The sequence below is a fragment of the Rhipicephalus microplus genome, chromosome X (assembly GCF_043290135.1).
Source record: "Rhipicephalus microplus isolate Deutch F79 chromosome X, USDA_Rmic, whole genome shotgun sequence".
In the NCBI taxonomy this organism is placed as follows: domain Eukaryota; kingdom Metazoa; phylum Arthropoda; class Arachnida; order Ixodida; family Ixodidae; genus Rhipicephalus; species Rhipicephalus microplus.
In genome coordinates this window covers 149179014-149197110 of record NC_134710.1, presented here as the reverse complement: position 1 = coordinate 149197110, position 18097 = coordinate 149179014, and the positions used below count along the sequence as shown (strand labels likewise).

The window sequence follows — 18097 nt, the reverse complement described above, 5'->3', positions numbered from 1 at the left end:
AGCTTCATCTGAGCAAGAAGAGCCAATTCAGTTGGTATCATTTTAGGGAAAATGTATTGAGCAGGATGCTTAAAAGTACGAAGGTCTGCAATTCCTGTGAGAGATCAGGAAACTTTTCGCTTGCAGTAGTATCCCTATACCTCTCATGCAACGTCGCAACGCAGCTGAAACTAGTGATGCCAAAAAGACGCGTAAGCATTCTGCAAAGCATTATTGCGTCGAACAACACCTTGAGTTATTCAGAATTGCTCAAGAGTGTCCCCGTGGATTGGAAAATTGCTACTTGCCCATTATTTTCGCAGCGGCCATCTATTCAAGGCAGCTGGAAAAATGAATGAATTTTGTTTTTTTAATATAAGGCGACAACGGGGGGGGGGGGGGGGATTATCTGATGCAATTTCATTTCGTAATAGAATGCCATAGACACTAAAAACTAAGAGAGTGTGTGGCACTCTCTTTGGGAGAGTATTTTGTTGTCGCATATTTTGCTCTCTTTTCCAGGGTAAATCACCTTTTGTTGAGGCAGAGTACAGTGATTCCCCCAGAACGGGTCAAAGCACTACCTCTCAACAAAGTAATATAAAGCTGCTCGAAGCAGAGTAGCATGACCCCACCGAAGAGAGTAGCAGTACAACTTACGAAAAAAAATAACAGAAATATGACTTTTTAATTGTCATTACAGACTTCCTCGCGCGCCGGATGGTCAGGATGGCTAAATACGAGGACCACAGAAAAAAAGGTAAAAAAAAACTACTCAGTAGGATTCGAACCTTCGACCTCTAGACGCACTGCACATTGTGGGCCTGACACGGTAACCACTGTATATTTTTCTTGTGATAGGTAATGTTTATGATCTGTCTGCATTTTCTTGTTTAGAAGTGCAGATTTGAGTGCCTCCACTGTTATAAAAACCGGCCAGACAGTAGGTAACATGTTTAATCCATTTGTTTTTTGCTTCGTGAGATCAAAACGTTTGTCCCACAAGTTTTTACTGTAGAAAAAGATTAGCGCTTATATGAACGGCATTTCCACTGACTCGCTAAGTGGTTAGTCATTTCTGTGTAAAAAACATTGTGCTTATGAAGTGTGCATTAAACAATTGAGTTCTCTTTTTCACATCCTTGCACATATTTTTGGCCATTTTTCGTCGCGTACCTATTCCCGTTCAACCACTCAAGCCACACCAACTGTAGCCGTACCGTACGTTAGGCTTACACGATCATCTCCGTCTGCAATAGTCGTAGCGATAAACATGAATGTTGTGAGCACAGTCACTGACCCTTCTTTATCAATGGGACATGTTGTAATCATTTGTATAATTTCCTAATCTCTACATCCCATCATCAGTGTGTGCCAGCTCGGGCTCGTCTCGAATAAAGCTATTGCTCGTAAATAGGGGACGGTGCCTCTCAATCCCCAAGTACTCTCGCACGTTATCACTGGAGCTCCGCTTGGGTCGTCATTTACTACCACCTTCCAAATCAGTGCAAGACAATCCTGGGTCATCCAACACCGCCGGCCCAGTGCAACCTCCGCCGTCGACTCTGGCCATGCACAGCCACCAGTGGTATCCGTCAGTGTTCTCGGGTCTCAAAGGGGATGACATTGAAGAATGGCTACACACCAGTATACAACCTCGTCAGCTAGTTGAACAGGTGGGATACTCTACACAAATTACGTGCAGTCCCTGTCTGCCTGACTGATGTTGCTAAAACCTGGTTTTGGAACCACCTTCAAGATCTTTCCGACTGGGACACATTCGCACGGCAGCTTTGTCAGATTTTTGGTTACCTCAGTGTTCGCGCGGAAGCAGCAACAAAGAAGCTGCTGAAGGCATTCATCTGGCGGGTGAATCTTACACCTCGTGCACTGAGAATGTTCTTGCTTTGTGCAAGCGTATAAACTTATCTATGCCCCAAAGCGACCAAACATGCCATATTATCAAAGGCATAAATACCGTCTCATTCCACGCCCTTGCATCGCAAAATCCTACCACGACTCAAGATGTCATCACCATTTGCATGAGACTAGACAAACTTCAGTCTCTTCATCTCTGCTACGATGCCTTGGACATTCGTCTTCCTGCGGCCCTAGACATCCCTTCCCTGGTCCGCGGCATCGTTCGTGAGGAGCTTCATGGGCACTGCTCTTCCTGCCTTCCGCCATCTACTTTACCCTCAGCTCCAGCCAACTTGCGGGTCATCACTAGGCAAGATATATCGTCTGCGTCACATCTACCTTGTTCCACCGAATCCAGACCTCGTTAGGTACCAATGTACGCCGAAGTTTTGGCCCTCTCAGCACCCACCACTATCCCAGCAGATACACCTGGTGGCCATGTATACCTGTGGCGTCAGTGTCACCACCGATGCGTCCACAGCCGTATTACACCATACCGGGTCCTACTTGCCCCTGCTCTTACTACTGCGGCTATAGGGGTCAAATATCTTGCTTTTGCTGAAGGCGCCAACAGGACGAGCTCGAGCAGGCACACACTGATGATGGCATCTACAAATGAGGAAATTAAACAAATGATGATGACACGTCTCATTGATAAGGAAGGGTCAGTGACTGTGCCCACAATTTTAGTATAAAGAGACTGTCATGGCCGTTTGCTTCGAATTCAGATGGTGACCGAATAAATAAGATAGTACAGTAAAAGCTCGTTAATTCGACGCCGATCAATTCGGAAATTCGGATAATTCGGATGGCTCTATTGGTCCCGGCCAAAGTGCATGTTAATCTATGGGACCAAACCTTCGTTATTTCGTCGGAACTCGGCTCCACACCGCTTAATTCGGACAAATACTGATGGCTGCTGCTACACAAAAGTATGATAAAGCAGCGCTGGCACCACTGGAGTGAAACCGAAACCTGAGTGGCATCGCCATCATCATCAACTAGTGGGGGCGATCGCAGCGTCACCGAACGTCGGCGTCTTCTTTCTTCTCCACTCAGCGCCTCCGACGCCATTTTCTCATAGAGAAAGAAAAAGACAAGAGAGGACACTCCGCGAAACCTGGCCTCAGGAAGTGCGTCACGGCTACGTAACGAACTAGTGCTCTCACCAAACGTCAAAGGACGCAAGCACAAAAAAAAAACAGTTATAATCAATGCAACAGAATTGTTTTACAAAATAATAATTATACGCCCAAATCTGGTATGTTCCCTATACATAAAAACAATTTATTCAACACACCTTACGCGATTATTTTTCTTCAGCCGTACTGTCATAAACACCATCCACCCAGCGACAGGCCCATGCATGACTGACAGCGGGAAGCTTTCGTCGCTTTCGTCAATGTCGACTGCGTCGGCGTTTTCGTGCGTGAGATAACAGGTGAGGCACGTTTTCAAGCGAAGCTTGTTGAATGACATGTTGTTGGGCTCGTTGGGTCATTTTTTCAGAAAGCGGTTACACCTGCGCGAATAAAACACCATGCAACAAGCATAGAAAGATGCACACACACGCGTTGCGCTTCGTGTGTGCGAGTTTGTTTCTTACGTGGCGTCTCATTCACGCAGTTGTAACCTTTTTCTGAAGCTTGTAAGGACGGGGAAGTTCGCTAAAAAGAAAGTTTGCAGCTCTATGCGGCGGCTAGATGGGAACATTGTGCAACTTATGCAGTATAGCAAAGGCGGCACGGCGTCAAGCCGAGGCGACGTGTGCTGCGTCTGCCACGGACGCGAGCGTCTGTGCGCTGAGCATAGCTGGGCAGCTAGGTCATAGGCTCGGTGGCTCGGTGCAAAATATTGAGAAGTGTTCGCTGGGCCTCGCATGCTTCACGACGCGTTTCCCGAAGGCTCGGAACACGAATAATTCTTGGTGTGCTGGAGGCAAATCTGGACTAGCCAAGTGGCCATCATCTTCGTTTCTTCGCTAGCCTTGTGCCACTAGTGCAAGCTGCCCACAAATTTTTTTGACGTTCCCAATATAATTTTACCGCACAAATTTCAACTACGATTTTTCTTCCCAATGTACTACTGATACTGCGTACGCACGAAGGTGCTCTAAAGTTCCCAGGCCGCGATATCATTGCATTACAAGGGATAGCGGCCTGGAAACTACTGAAGATCTTTGTACGTGGTCTTGACGTCTAGCTTTGTAAGTCAGAGTTTTATGGGTCAGAGATGTATCACTGGTTTTGTATTGTGCAGATTAGTTAATCATTCAAAGGGGTTTGCTGGTTCACTTATGACGTGCACATATATTTTTCATAATTTGACAGCGAAGCATCCACTTACTATTTTCAGACCGCGCCGATGCCATGCCGTCCGGCGGTCCAAGCTACGGCATCTACTGCTGTGTATCGTGGTGCTTCAACAATGGCAGAACCCACAAGAAGATTGGGACGAGTTTCTTCCGCATACCACGGGACGGCAGGTGTGTTAAAGCTTTTGTATGGTTTGCATGTCTTTAGGCTTACTGTTCGTACTTGCTCAGTGAGGGTAACAATAAAAAATCACTATTCAAGCACTTCCTCTTTCAGCTGATAGTTCATTGCCAATGCAGAATGAAAGCATGGATGCAGTATGCTGGACGCGATGATCTCCTGAGTAAGCCGGCCAGCCTATTGTACGCAACGTAAAGGGTTTGTAGCGACTATTTTACTGCTCAAAGTTTCATGGACCCTGGGCACACAAGGCTTACAAAAATGGCTGTTCCCAGTGTGCAACTAGCTGCACCATGTAAGTGATTGACTGAAACTCAAATATGTGCTATAGCAGCCACTTGTATTGAATCAGTGGCGACAGTTAACTGCGAAGATCTTTGTAGCCGATGGAGAAACCTCACTATAGAAGTAACACTTGGAAAGTCTTAAATTTTGTGAATTGTGGGCTATTACCTTCCTAACAGCAGCTTTACATTTCTGTCGTTTTTTGATGCTCTTGACCTGCGCAACTTGTTTTGAAAGACTTTAAAGGGCTATTTCACGATATCTTCAAGCCTGAGTGCACATGTACATATACCTTTCATCAGTGAAAGCTGGCACTGTTGATAATTCCAAAAATCACAAATTACTTGTTTCCTAGTTGGTGCCTTCTCTTTTCTTCCACGTTCGACCAATTTATGCGTTTGAAAGAGCTGTTTAAGTTTCCCCATGATACAAGCTTTGTAACTTGTACCAACTGCACATATATGCGGGTTCTCTGAGCTTCGCTTCAAATAGTGACTGTGACATGACTGCAGAAGCTGCACTGCAAGGTGCGGATGAGCTTCAGTTTGTGTTATTTTAAGCCTCTTACTGACACATTGTCGCAATTTCATTTCTTCAGGACCTGCGGTAGAGGCTTCAAAAAGCGGCTCCCACACATTGAGGTGCCCCGATGAGCAGGGTGCGTTCAGTGTCGCGATTTCTTTTTTTTTACCCAAATTGACTGTTGACCAAACTTCTGCGGGTGGCAGCTCCCCTGTAGCTGGTGAAAGAACTTCTGCTGACTTTGTCTTGCCGGAGAAAACCTTAACCAGTCGTTCAGCTGTCACAAAAGGAACTTGTGTGACCGGTAAGTTGTATGTTCACTTCAACACCAGAGTGGATTGATATAAAGACTTCCGCAGGCTGCTCGCAAGATTGTTCCGACAGCACTGTCTGAGGCACTGAACAAGCTTCACAAGACCCTCCAGAAGACGTCTCCGCCAACAGCTCCACGCCTGAGTGCCCTAAAGAAAATGGTGACTATGCTTTTATTGCAGCTGTTTTTAATGTGCTATTTTATATTTAGGACATTCTGAGGAAACTATCTTTAAAAGGACACTACGTGTGACTTACAAAATGTAAGGGTGGGCTCTCAGTGATTGTCATTTTTTTTTTGTGTGCATTGTCAACATTGTGAATGGTTTGTTTTTAGGTAGTGGAATCGAAAACTTTGCACCACAGAAAGCTGTGCACCTTGGGTCTGAAAGAGCGAGGAAAGTGCTCGTATGGGATTAGTTGTTCTTCGCTTTTACATTCTTTTTTTTGTTTATTGCAGTGCGTTCCTGTGTGCCAGCGACAATGTCTCCATCAATGAAGTTCAAGCAAACCATTAAACATCTGCAAGCCAAAGTAGTAGCACAGCGGAAAACTATCAAGAGACTGCGGAGATAGCCTCACCAAGTGCCGTCATCGACTTCAAAGGCCCTTGGAGTTATCCGACCGCACGTCACCGAGGAGGTTTTTAAACTTCTTTCTGCACATGTTCGCTTGAGGCCCAAACGCAAGGGCAAGCGGTTTCCCGTGTGGTTCGAGAAATTCGCTCTTCACTTAAACTTCCGAGCTCCGCGAGCATACCGATTTCTGACTCCATATTTTTCTTTGCCCTCCCGGCGTTCATTAAGGAGGTGGCTAGCTAATGTAAAGACGACTCCAGGCATAATTCCAGGAATCCTTTCTTCCATTGCAACAAATACTCAAGCTTGGAATGAACGGGACCGAGTGTGCGCTTTAGTTTTCGACGAAATAGCACTCAAAAAGAATTTGTACTATGATGCTGCAAGAGACGTTGTCCAGGGTTTTACAGATGATGGCACTCATCGCACTTCAACCATTGCTGATCGAGCACTGGTTTTTTTTTCTTGTTGGTGTTTCGAGAAAGTGGGTTCAACCGGTTGCTTTTACTATAGGGCACATATCAACACCATCATCTGTTATGCATAACTTGCTGGTGTCACTCATTTTGGAGCTTAGGAGCATTAATATTGCAGTGAAAGCAGTCATTTGTGACCAGGGCAGTTCAAATGTAAGTCCCGCTAACCAACTAAGAGTGACTGTAGCAAAGCCTTTTTTTAAAGTTAATGGTGAGCGGGTGTATTACATTTTCGATGTACCGCATTTAATTAAAACAACACACAATAATGTCCAAGCACACAAGTTATACATTGGGGATGACATCGTTAACTGGTCGAACATTGTAAGCCTTTACCAATCCTCACATGAGTTGCGGTTGCGATTGGCTCTAAAGTTGACTGAACGGCACGTTCATCAGAAACCTTTTTCTAATATTGACACGTGCGGTTCTTTTGGTTTACGAAGGAAGACGCTATCACTTTCTGTTAAGCGCAACGCAGGCCGCGTTTATCTTGTATGCCACTCTGGAACGCGTTACGACGCGTGTATAAAAAACTGACACGTGCGGTTCTTTTCGTTTGCGAAGGAAGACGCTATCACTTTTTGTTAAGCGCAACGCAGGCCGCGTTTATCTTGTATGCCACTTTGGAACGCGTTACGACGCGTGTATAAAAAGCCGGCGCAGTGCGCCACTGGGGGTCTTTTCTTTTCTTTCTTTTTTTTTTGGTGTCGCAACGCTTCATAACGGCGAAGCCAAGGTAATGGTGACGAACTTCAGCAACGAATATAGGCACTTAAATAGGGGCACGACGGTAGCACATCTAAGCGAATTTGTGGAAGCGAGCAATGCCTTCGCCCTCACTGATTCTCAGGGAGCCGCAACGTCGACAGCAGTGTCCGCGCCCGCCTTCGACGTCAATCAAAGCCTTTCCAGGCAGCAACAAAAGGAGCTCAAAGCCTTACTCCACCAATACAAGGACTGCTTCTCGTCGTCGTCGAGGCTTCGTCAGACCCCTCTCGCGAAACATCGCGTCATAACCGACGAATATGCCCGTCCGCTCCGTCAGAGCCCCTACCGAGTTTCTGCACGGGAACGCGAGGCCATCAAGCAACAAGTCGACGAAATGCTGCGTGACGACATCATTCAGCCGTCTACGAGTCCGTGGGCATCACCCGTGGTGTTGGTGAAGAAGAAGGACGGAACCCTACGTTTTTGCGTCGATTATCGTCGCCTGAACAACATCACGAAGAAAGACGTGTATCCCCTCCCACGGATAGACGATGCTCTGGACAGACTCTACAACGCCAAGTATTTTTCGTCGATGGATCTCAAAACCGGCTACTGGCAAATCGAAGTAGACGAGAGAGACCGAGAGAAGACTGCCTTCATAACACCAGACGGCCTATTCGAGTTTAAGGTCATGCCCTTTGGTCTTTGCTCGGCGCCTGCGACGTTCCAACGGGTTATGGACACAGTACTCGCAGGCTTGAAGTGGCAGACTTGCCTCGTCTACTTGGACGACGTAGTCGTATTTTCTTCCAACTTCGACGAGCACCTCCGGTGCCTTGAAGCTGTTCTTCGGGTAATCAAAGCCTCGGGACTTACCCTGAAGCCAGAAAAGTGCCGCTTCGCCTACGAGGAACTATTGTTCCTTGGCCACGTTATCAGCAAGTCGGGAGTGCTCCATGATCCACAGAAAACAGCTGCGATCGCCGACTTTCCTGCACCCACCGACAAGAAAGCAGTACGCCGATTTCTTGGCCTCTGCGCTTATTACAGGCGCTTCGTGAAGAACTTTTCGCGGATCGCCGAGCCACTGACGTACCTCACGAAGGCCGACGTCGACTTCAAATGGGAAACGCCGCAAGTCGAGGCATTTCAAGAATTAAAGCGACGCCTGCAAACGCCGCCAATACTGGCGCACTTCGACGAAGAAGCTGACACCGAAATTCACACGGACGCAAGCAGCACAGGGCTCGGCGCCGTGATCGTGCAGAGGACCGACGGACTTGAAAGGGTCATCAGTTACGCTAGCCGGTCACTTTCGAAGGCAGAAGCCAATTATTCCACGACAGAAAAGGAATGCCTTGCCATCATCTGGGCTACATCAAAGTTCCGCCCCTACCTGTACGGCAGGCCTTTCAAAGTCGTGAGTGACCACCACGCCTTGTGTTGGCTAGCTAACTTGAAGGATCCATCAGGGCGCCTCGCACGGTGGAGTCTCAGACTACAAGAATTTGACATCACCGTCGTCTACAAGAGCGGACGAAAGCACTCCGACGCCGACTGCTTGTCTCGCGCCCCTGTCGATCCGCCGCCCCAGGATGACCAGGACGACGACTCTTTCCTGGGACCCATAAGTACCGACGACTACGCGGAACGCCAACGAGCTGACCCGGAGCTCAAGATCCTCATGGACTACCTGCAAGGCAAGACCGCCGACGTGCCGAAAGTATTCCGCCGAGGACTGGCTTCGTTTTTTCTGCGAAACAACGTCCTCCTGAAGAAAAACTTCTCGCCGCTCCGCGCCGACCACCTCCTCGTGGTACCTTCAGCGTTACGTCCAGAGGTTCTGGAAGCATTACACGACGACCCGACAGCCGGACATCTTGGTGTTTCCCGCACACTGTCACGAATACAAGAGAAGTACTATTGGCCTCGCCTCGCTGCCGACGTCGCCCACTACGTAAAAACATGCAGAGACTGTCAGCGACGCAAGACGCCGACAACTAGGCCAGCCGGACTTCTGCAACCCGCCGAACCACCTCAACGGCCATTCCAACAAATCGGCATGGACTTACTGGGGCCGTTCCCGACGTCAACTTCTGGCAACAAATGGATTGTCGTAGCGACTGACTACCTCACCCGCTATGCCGAAACAAGGGCCTTGCCCAAGGGCACTGCCACCGAGGTCGCCATGTTCTTCATTGAAAACATCGTCCTCCGCCACGGAGCCCCCGAGGTCCTCATCACCGACAGAGGTACGGCCTTTACGGCTGACCTAACGCAAGCGATCTTGAGGTACAGTCAGACAAGCCACCGCCGAACCACCGCGTACCACCCACAGACGAATGGCCTCACCGAGCGTCTAAATAAGACCATCGCCGACATGCTGGCCATGTACGTGGACGTCGAGCACAAGACGTGGGACGCCATTCTCCCGTATGTAACCTTCGCGTACAACACGGCCGTGCAGGAAACGACGCAGTTTGCTCCATACAAGCTCGTCTACGGACGGAGCCCAACAACGACGCTTGACGCCATGCTACCGGTCGGCACCGACGAAGAAGACCTCGACGTCGCCAGCTACCTGGATCGCGCTGAAGAAGCTCGACAGCTAGCCCGCCTGCGTATCAAGAGCCAACAGACGGTCGACAGGCGCCACTACAACCTTCGACGACACCACACCGAATACCAACCAGGTGACCTTGTCTGGGTCTGGACGCCGATACGACGACGGGGATTGTCTGAGAAGCTCCTGCGACGCTACTTTGGACCCTACAAGGTAGTCCGACGTCGTGGTGAACTGGACTATGAGATCGTGCCCGATAGCTTAACGTCATCCCAACGACGCCGTGCACGACCCGAAGTCGTACACGTGGTGCGACTTAAACCTTATTACGCGCGCTGATTAGCTGTGACGCATTGTTAATGTAATTTATTGCATGTACTCTCTCTTATGTTCTGTCTTTAGCATCGGGACGATGCTTTTTCAGAGGGGGGTAGTGACACGTGCGGTTCTTTTGGTTTACGAAGGAAGACGCTATCACTTTCTGTTAAGCGCAACGCAGGCCGCGTTTATCTTGTATGCCACTCTGGAACGCGTTACGACGCGTGTATAAAAAACTGACACGTGCGGTTCTTTTCGTTTGCGAAGGAAGACGCTATCACTTTCTGTTAAGCGCAACGCAGGCCGCGTTTATCTTGTATGCCACTTTGGAACGCGTTACGACGCGTGTATAAAAAGCCGGCGCAGTGCGCCACTGGGGGTCTTTTCTTTTTTTTCCGTCGGCCGACGACTGTTCACGCCGCTGTTGCTATGAGTTGTGTTTGGCCCCGTTTTGCTGGGCACAAGTTCGCCCAATAAACAGTTCGCCTGACACCGCCCTGACTCCTGCGTGCTTCCTCTCAAGTGCTGCGTGTATCACAACCTCGTGACAATATGAAGGTCAGCAGAGCAACTCAGGTCCTCAGTGCATCAGTTTCGATTGCTATCACGGCAATGGTGTATGCGAAGGTGCTGCCTGCCTCGGCCATCACTACAGCTCAATTTTGTGATCGTATGGACGGGATTTTCGATGCCTTTAACAGCTCGAGTAAAAAAAGAACTTCGCAAAAGCTGCGACATGCAATCATGAAAAATGATTCAGAGCTGATTGACTTCCTCCGATGCCAGCTTCCCTAGATTGCATCATGGCAGTTTGTTGGCAGACGTCAACCACAAACCATCGTAGGTTGGCAAATTACAATTCAGGCTATTTGTCAACTATGGGACGACCTCTCCAAAAATTACAATTTTGAATACCTGTTAACACGCAGGCTTCAACAGGATCCTCTGGAGAACATATTTGGCCACATTAGGCAAAAACAGGATTGCAACGCCAACTCCAATGTAGCACAATTTATTTGTGGCCTGAAGCACATCTGCATAAAAAAACTCTTCAAGCTGTCAGAATACGGAAATGTCGAGGATGATGAATGTGACCTCCTCCAGGAGCAGCTCTCGCCATTCTCCCTCACCAGTGCGTCTCTTGTGGATAATGAGGAGTGTGCACAGCCACAGCCTGACGACTTTCCCGCTCTAGACGATCTCTCTGAACTTGCGACCAACATTCACTCCCATATTATCGATGACTCCGCTGCATATTATGTAGCTGGTTTTCTCATCGAACACTTCCTTCGGAATGCATGTGATGGTTGCAGTTGCCCACAGTTACTGAAAGACGACAGTGAGACGCTTAAGAGTACCCACCAGTATTTCACAATGCTCAAAGCATACCACGTCCCCAGCAAACTTTTTGGGAATCTCACTGTGCCATCAGAAGCAGCTTTTGCATACGTACAACAACTTGAATCTCACTTTCTTGCCATGATTGAGGCCACTGCACATCACCTGGAAGTGTGCGATGTTTTGTATCACCATCTGTCAAGTGCTGGCGATTTTCATTTCTGCTCTGCTGGGTGTCACGCAAAGTTTCTGAAAATGTTTTGCCGGGTTCGTTTATGTTGGCATGTGCGTTTTGTGAACCGAAACTTAGATAGGGTTAGGTTCCAGTCTTTAATCTCAGGCATACAGCTTGACAAGTTCAAAGGTTAGCAATTAGCGGCGGGTTTACACTAAAGTATTCGAGTTGAGCCGAATCCTGCAATAGCTTTGTTATGTTATTACTTCGTTACAGCATACTTCATTATGGTCTTATATGCTTATATTCAGTTCAACTGGACTAACCACTCCTTCGTTGCATACATTGTTTTGGTTACCCGCTATGAGGAGTAGGGACACTGTGTATTCGCTCGAAGTGATTTGCATAACCTTAAAAAGAATGTTGGGTATCCTGTCTGTATTTTTGTAGCAAATGCAGGCGAACTGTACACTTTACTGTGGGTCGCTTGGTCACTGTGTATGCTTTATCTCTCCAGCTCAAGTAATGTATGGATAACAAAACCGCTTGTTGAAATGTCTTCGAGCGGGTAAGGAACACAGTATGAAGTGGGCACGGTTCACGTTATCACACTTTTTGTATTTTAGCTTCTCGTCAACCTCCTCATCTCGCCCATCAAAATTTTCAAAAGAATACCTAAACTTGTAGCATTTGATGGGGCTGCGAACGCTGCCATTTTATTTTTATATAGCTTGAGTGATAACGTAAGATTCAGAGCCTTTGTGAAAAATAATGTGCCAAAGTGGTTTCCTTCTGCTATTTATTAGCCCTGTAATACCGCTCTCGTAGCACCAATTAAGGTCCACAATTCTGGATAAGTGATGACTACAATCTATTTTAGCTCGCAAGCGTCACAGCAACACCCAGATGCAAATCACTTGGGATCTTAAGTTTTTGACGAAGGCGGCGCATAAGAAGAGCCACAAGACCTGCCAGTGTTGTAGCATAAAGTTTGTTTTTCATGTAGTGAGCAAGCTGCAAAGCCCTACCTTTCTAAGGACAAGCAGGCACCAAATCTGCTTTTTTTCATTTTGGGCTAGCTGTTCTTAAGCACAGCCAGCACACTGCACCTTTGCCTTTCTGCTATATTGTGTCGTGTGGTTTCTGTGCGCTTTTTTTTCTATGCATTATTTCGGTTAACCCCAGACGTGATTCGCGACTTCATTGCTGTGTATATGTCACTTCTTCCTTCTTCATCAGCATTGTGCGCTGTGTTTTTGCCATAGATCCTTACTTACCCACTGGCCCGGTGTGTCATACTTCACCAACTTCTCGGCTTCTGCCAACTCTAGCGATGTGTGCGTTGTCTGTGTTCTCTCTGTATTTGTTACAATATTTGTTACAATTTATTTGTAACGCGAGATGCATTTGTTGTCTACCTTTGTCATATTGTGCTTTTTATATTCTCAGACTCTACCTTGTCTTTGAATAAAACATTGTGGATACTTTGTCTCTTTGACTGATATATACATTGATCACTTGTTTCAAAAGAAAAACACAAGCGCGATGAATAAACCTTAGTGAATTATCATTACCTGCATCTATTTTTATTATAACTTAATCAAAATAAAAATTACGTCACGACGCATTCGCACGAACCACTGAACAAAACAAAACAGGGAATCGCTAAATCAAAATGACCTACAAAAACTATCCATTTGGGCGATGAAAAGTGGTCTGAAATCATGAACTTTCGTCATAGCCAAACGTCGGTTATGCAAAGAAATTCAAAATTTGCGCCAGTGAAACCGAAACGGGAAGCGCACGCCACTTGCTCTCACCAACCACCAGGTGTGCTAAGGTCGATTGAGCCGCTGGGGTCTACGGGAGTGTCCACTCTTAACCTTTTTTTTTTATTTCTCTATGATTTTCCCTTGTGTTGTCGTGTCGGAAGCATTTCTTCTTGCGGAGTTCTCTTTTTCTTCCATTGTGACCGTATTTGCATGCCACCACCATCGTGCACTACAGTGATGGCAACGCCGAAAAAGCGGCAGAACTACGACCCGAAGAACTTGGCGACTAAAGTGGAAATTTTGGAAGCACTGAAGAACGGCGAATCGCGACAGCAGGTTATGACCAAGTACAATGTGAAGCGGAGCACGTTAGGAACGTACGTGAAAAATAAACAACAGATTCGACAAGCCTTCGAAAGCGAGAAGTTTCATGCCTCTAGAAAGCGGTTGCGAACCGCAGCTCATCACCAGCTCGAAGAAGCTTTGCTCCGGTGGATTACTGACTGTCGCAACGCGCATCTGCCTTTGAGCGGGCCTCTCATCATGGCGCAAGGTGAGAAGTACGCTGCAATGATGAACATTGAATCGTTCAAAGCGTCAGAAGGGTGGTTTGCGAGGTTTCGAGAGAGACACGAACTTGTCTTCAGGAGTGTGTGCAGCGAAAAGGCCAGTGTTGACGAAAGCGTGACCACCGAGTGGAGAAATGTGAAGCTGCTGGAGCACATCGCCGCATATGAACCACGTGACGTGTTCAATGCAGATGAAACTGTTCTATTTTTCAGAGCTCTGCCCGACAAGACGGTGACTTTCAAAGGGGACGCGTGCATTGGTGGCAAGAAGTGCAAGCAAAGGATAACTGTGCTTCTTGCCGCCAATATGACTGGCACGGAGCGCTTGCCACTACTTGTCGTCGGGAAGGCGCTTAAGCCACGTTGTTTTAAGAACGTCAAAAGCCTTCCTGTCGAGTACACAGCGAACAGGAAGGCATGGATGACATCGGACATTTTTCGCGGCTGGCTGCAGCAGTTGGACCGGCACTTCACGTCGAAGGACCGCAAGATAATTATGGTTGTTGACAACTGCAGTGCCCATAACTGTACAGTCGAACTGAAGAGCATCAAAGTAGTTTTTTTGCCACCCAACACTACGTCTGCTCTTCAGCCGATGGACCAGGGCATCATTCACTACGTGAAGTCGAAGTACCGCAAGCACCTGCTAGAACGAATGAACCTATGCTCAGAAGCTGGAAAGTTGTATCAAGTGGACTTACTCGGCGCAGTCCACATCATCGCCAACATCTGGAAAAACACTCCGCCGCAAGTAATCGCCAACTGTTTTCGGCACAGCGGTTTTGTGAGGCCCGAGCATGCAGCAGTAGCTGACGATGGCATCGAGGAGGTGTCAGCCGAGTCCACCGACATTGACTGCCCGACTTTCGATGCTGTCCTTTCTACAGATGTGACCTTTCAGGACTACATCGCGATCGATCATGGTGTCGCCACGAGTGGTCTCCTGACCGATCAAGAGATTATTAATGATGTAACGGGCGCCCATGAAGACCACGATTCCGACGAAGAATCATGCGAGGAGATACAGCCGCGACCTCATCGCACCTCACGGGAAGTCTCGGAGGCGCTGTTAATATTAGTGGACGCTTGCCTGAACACTGCCGACAGCTCGCATGCTGTTGGCCATTTGGAACAGTTAAGAAGAATTGTGATGTCAGCCAGAATCTGCACAAAAACGCAGACGACAATTACAAAATACTTCAACAAATAAAGGTATGCTTCTGCAGCTTGATTTTGAATGTTGTTTTCCCTGTTCATTCGATAATTTTCCATTCGGTCAATTCGGACAGTTTTTCCGGTCCCGTGAAATCCGAATTAACGAGCTTTTACTTTATTCGCTTATTTCACTACACAGATGCAAAGCTAAAAAATACGGTTATTAGGAGTTCCAAGTGCTTTCCTGGGCGATGAAATTCACAGGCGTGCGCTGAAAACACTGTTCTTTTTGTTAATCGTCTTTAACGCCTCAGCAAACAAATGCAGTACGTTTCACTGCATATATGTGTGCCTATTAGGTGGTGATAATCACTCGCAATGTGCCAAGGCATCTTTATGTAATCAAGATCAAGAGTATAGCCGCATTTTACTTTCTCATGCCTTAAGAGTATATGGGTACTCCACTCTCTCAGAGATAGAGTAAAAAAACAGTTTCAATCTCTCATTTCATGCAGAGTGAAAATGAATTTCCCTCTATCTAATGTTTTGCTGGAGTAGAGGAATACTCTGAAGAGTAGCTTGACCTTTTTACTGCTTCGATACCGTCCACAGTGTTTAGAGTGTAGGTTCTCTATTCCGTGTCATTCTAGGCAGCTCATTAAAAATCCTTTACGTACGATAACTACATTGAATGATAGTCATGAAAAGCTGTTGAGACTCCTTGTGCGCATTAACGGGATTTTTTTGTGAGCTGTTCTTTGTTGTGCAAACACCCTTTTTTTTTTTGCCTCTTTTCCAGCCACCTCGTTCATTGCTAGGCACCACATGACAAGCAGGGCGGAGATTACTTGACGTAAAAGAATTATTGACTCATTTATTTACTTATGTATTTGTGAGAGAACGGCCAAGGTTGACAGGGTGTTCGACTACGCGCTCATCGTATATTTGACTATGCACTCATCGAAATGCAACAGGCTTCAAGACAGCGCAGGTAGCTTAATGCAATTCGCTTTTGAAGGAAGAAAGCATAACTTTCTGCCAGCAGGAAACGCGCTTGTTTGGCATTTTCACAATTTGTTGCATGTATCGCACGTGCCTGCTTCGCCGGTGATGTAAACTTGATGTCAGGCACGATGGGTTAAGAACAAAACATAATGGTGTGACCCTATAGAGCCCCTGCTGAGTGGCGCCCTTCTCCGCTATTTCGGGCACTCAGGACGAAAACGCACCACACACAGCTTGCTTGCACCGGAATCAACCAATACCGCTCATTGTGCTACTGCACGGAAGCCAATCCTCCCTGTAGACATACGAGATAACGTATTAATATCCATGGCAGAATCACTAGACTGCTCAGTTGAGAGACAACTTCAGCTCAGCTGTTTATTTGCCGATGTGCCGCGAGTGGTGACTGCTCTCGAAAGTAGGGCAGAGGCGGAAGGGTGTGTAAGGGGAGGGGGGCAGCATTTATTACAAAGAAATGGCTTTAGCACTATGTATACTGTACTCTGAACTTGCATTTCTGTAATATCTTACGCGAATGGTCCGTTACTACGCCTGACATTTGTTTTCATAACGCGAGTACATGCACGGAATGTGTGTGGTCATCGGAGGAATCAATGCAGCGCATTATAGCGCACTTACGGTGTTCTTCCAGAATTTTTTCAGGTCCTTAAAGCTTCTGAATGGACAGTCGGAGAAAAGTTTGAAGGACACTGCTGTGGCCGTTGCAATATTCAGGCTGTAACAAGAACAATTGAAATGAATTAAACTGGTAACTCGTAAATTGTAATATTCACACTGAAAGAACTGCGTTAAATGACAATTAGCAAATTTCGATAACTAGTCAATTGTGTTTGTCATTTTTTTAGTGCAAGAAATATTCCCCTCTTCGTATAATCTAGCTCTTGGAAAACAATTACGCTGTCTGTCACAGTTAAATAATTTAAATTCTGTGTTGTTTAAAATTAGTACACCTCATAAGATGGGAAACCTTTGTTTCCTGGTAGTTCTTGAGAGCTGCAGCCGCATATTTCATGATTTCATTCTGACGCTGATGCTTAAGCTTATTTACAACGGAATGCATTACCCTACGTTGACTTACTTCAGCTGCCATGGTTGTTTGTGTAAATTGTAGCACTCCGTACAGGTCGCTTCAATCTTGCCCGATGGCTTGTACTTCCTTATGCTCTATATGTGAAGCAATAACAGCACTGAGTGGCTGAGCATTTCACTGCTAAGTGCTGAGTTGGCGGGCACGATCCAAGGCCTTTCCGTATAGCGATCGTGGAGAGACGAGAAAAAACACTTGTCGTTTGAAGATTATGTGATGCTCGTAAAACAAGCCCACGGGGACATCCATTGTGATGAGGTGTGTGGCATTTGCCAAAAAAAAAAAAGCTAAAATGAAGTGACTCTAGAGCAAGTGAACTTTTACAGAGAAGCACATAAGTATAGGTAATTCGCAACTCAGCGAAAAGCTACTTGTTAACAACACAACAGAAAAACCCTTAGCAGGTATGTGCCACAGAACAATTCCACTAATTTCCACCAGTGCATTGAAAATAAACAGAATAACTAACTAAAAAATACAGGTATAAATAAGTTTATCAAACATAAATAAGCTGCACACGGCGCGTCTGGGCTGCAAATCGAGTTGGTTGATCCTAACAAAACAAACGCTGAAAAAAACATTGTGCCCTTCTACACTTTTCATCAAAATAATATGTCACTTCAGTTAAGAGCGTTCTACGCAGCTTTGCTGGTCATCCACTCACACAAAGTAGAACAGCTCGTAACTTTTCTTATTTAAGCCGTCAGTGTTTAATAAAGTCGAATACGGCGACATCTACTGAAACAATTCATGCAGATTTCAGTACTCTGTATATGTATAAGATAATTCTGTAAACTCCAACTAATGTAGTACATC

At 46.6% G+C, this 18097-nt stretch overlaps 2 protein-coding genes across 7 annotated transcripts in view; one reads left to right on the top strand and one right to left on the bottom strand.

Moving 5' to 3' along the window:
* Positions 1-18097, bottom strand: part of LOC142776896 (uncharacterized) — a 50604-nt gene that overhangs the window by 19997 nt on the left and 12510 nt on the right. The window contains exon 7 of the mRNA XM_075881226.1: positions 16813-16909. Coding sequence (XP_075737341.1) covers positions 16813-16909 — 97 coding nt within the window. The remainder of the gene's footprint in view (positions 1-16812; positions 16910-18097) is intronic.
* LOC142775818 (uncharacterized) lies at positions 3232-6977 on the top strand. Of its 6 annotated transcripts, XM_075877974.1 has the most exons (7): positions 3232-3340; positions 4255-4384; positions 4514-4557; positions 5278-5337; positions 5408-5505; positions 5561-5674; positions 5974-6977. In XM_075877974.1, exons 2-5 carry the CDS (start codon positions 4269-4271, stop codon positions 5416-5418), a joined length of 231 nt encoding a protein of 76 aa, XP_075734089.1. In that variant the 5' UTR covers positions 3232-3340; positions 4255-4268; the 3' UTR covers positions 5419-5505; positions 5561-5674; positions 5974-6977. The 6 variants fall into 6 exon arrangements, 2 of the variants coding, with proteins under 2 accessions (XP_075734089.1, XP_075734088.1); XR_012887043.1 differs by having other exon boundaries at positions 4491-4557; positions 5278-5505; XR_012887042.1 differs by having other exon boundaries at positions 4255-4689.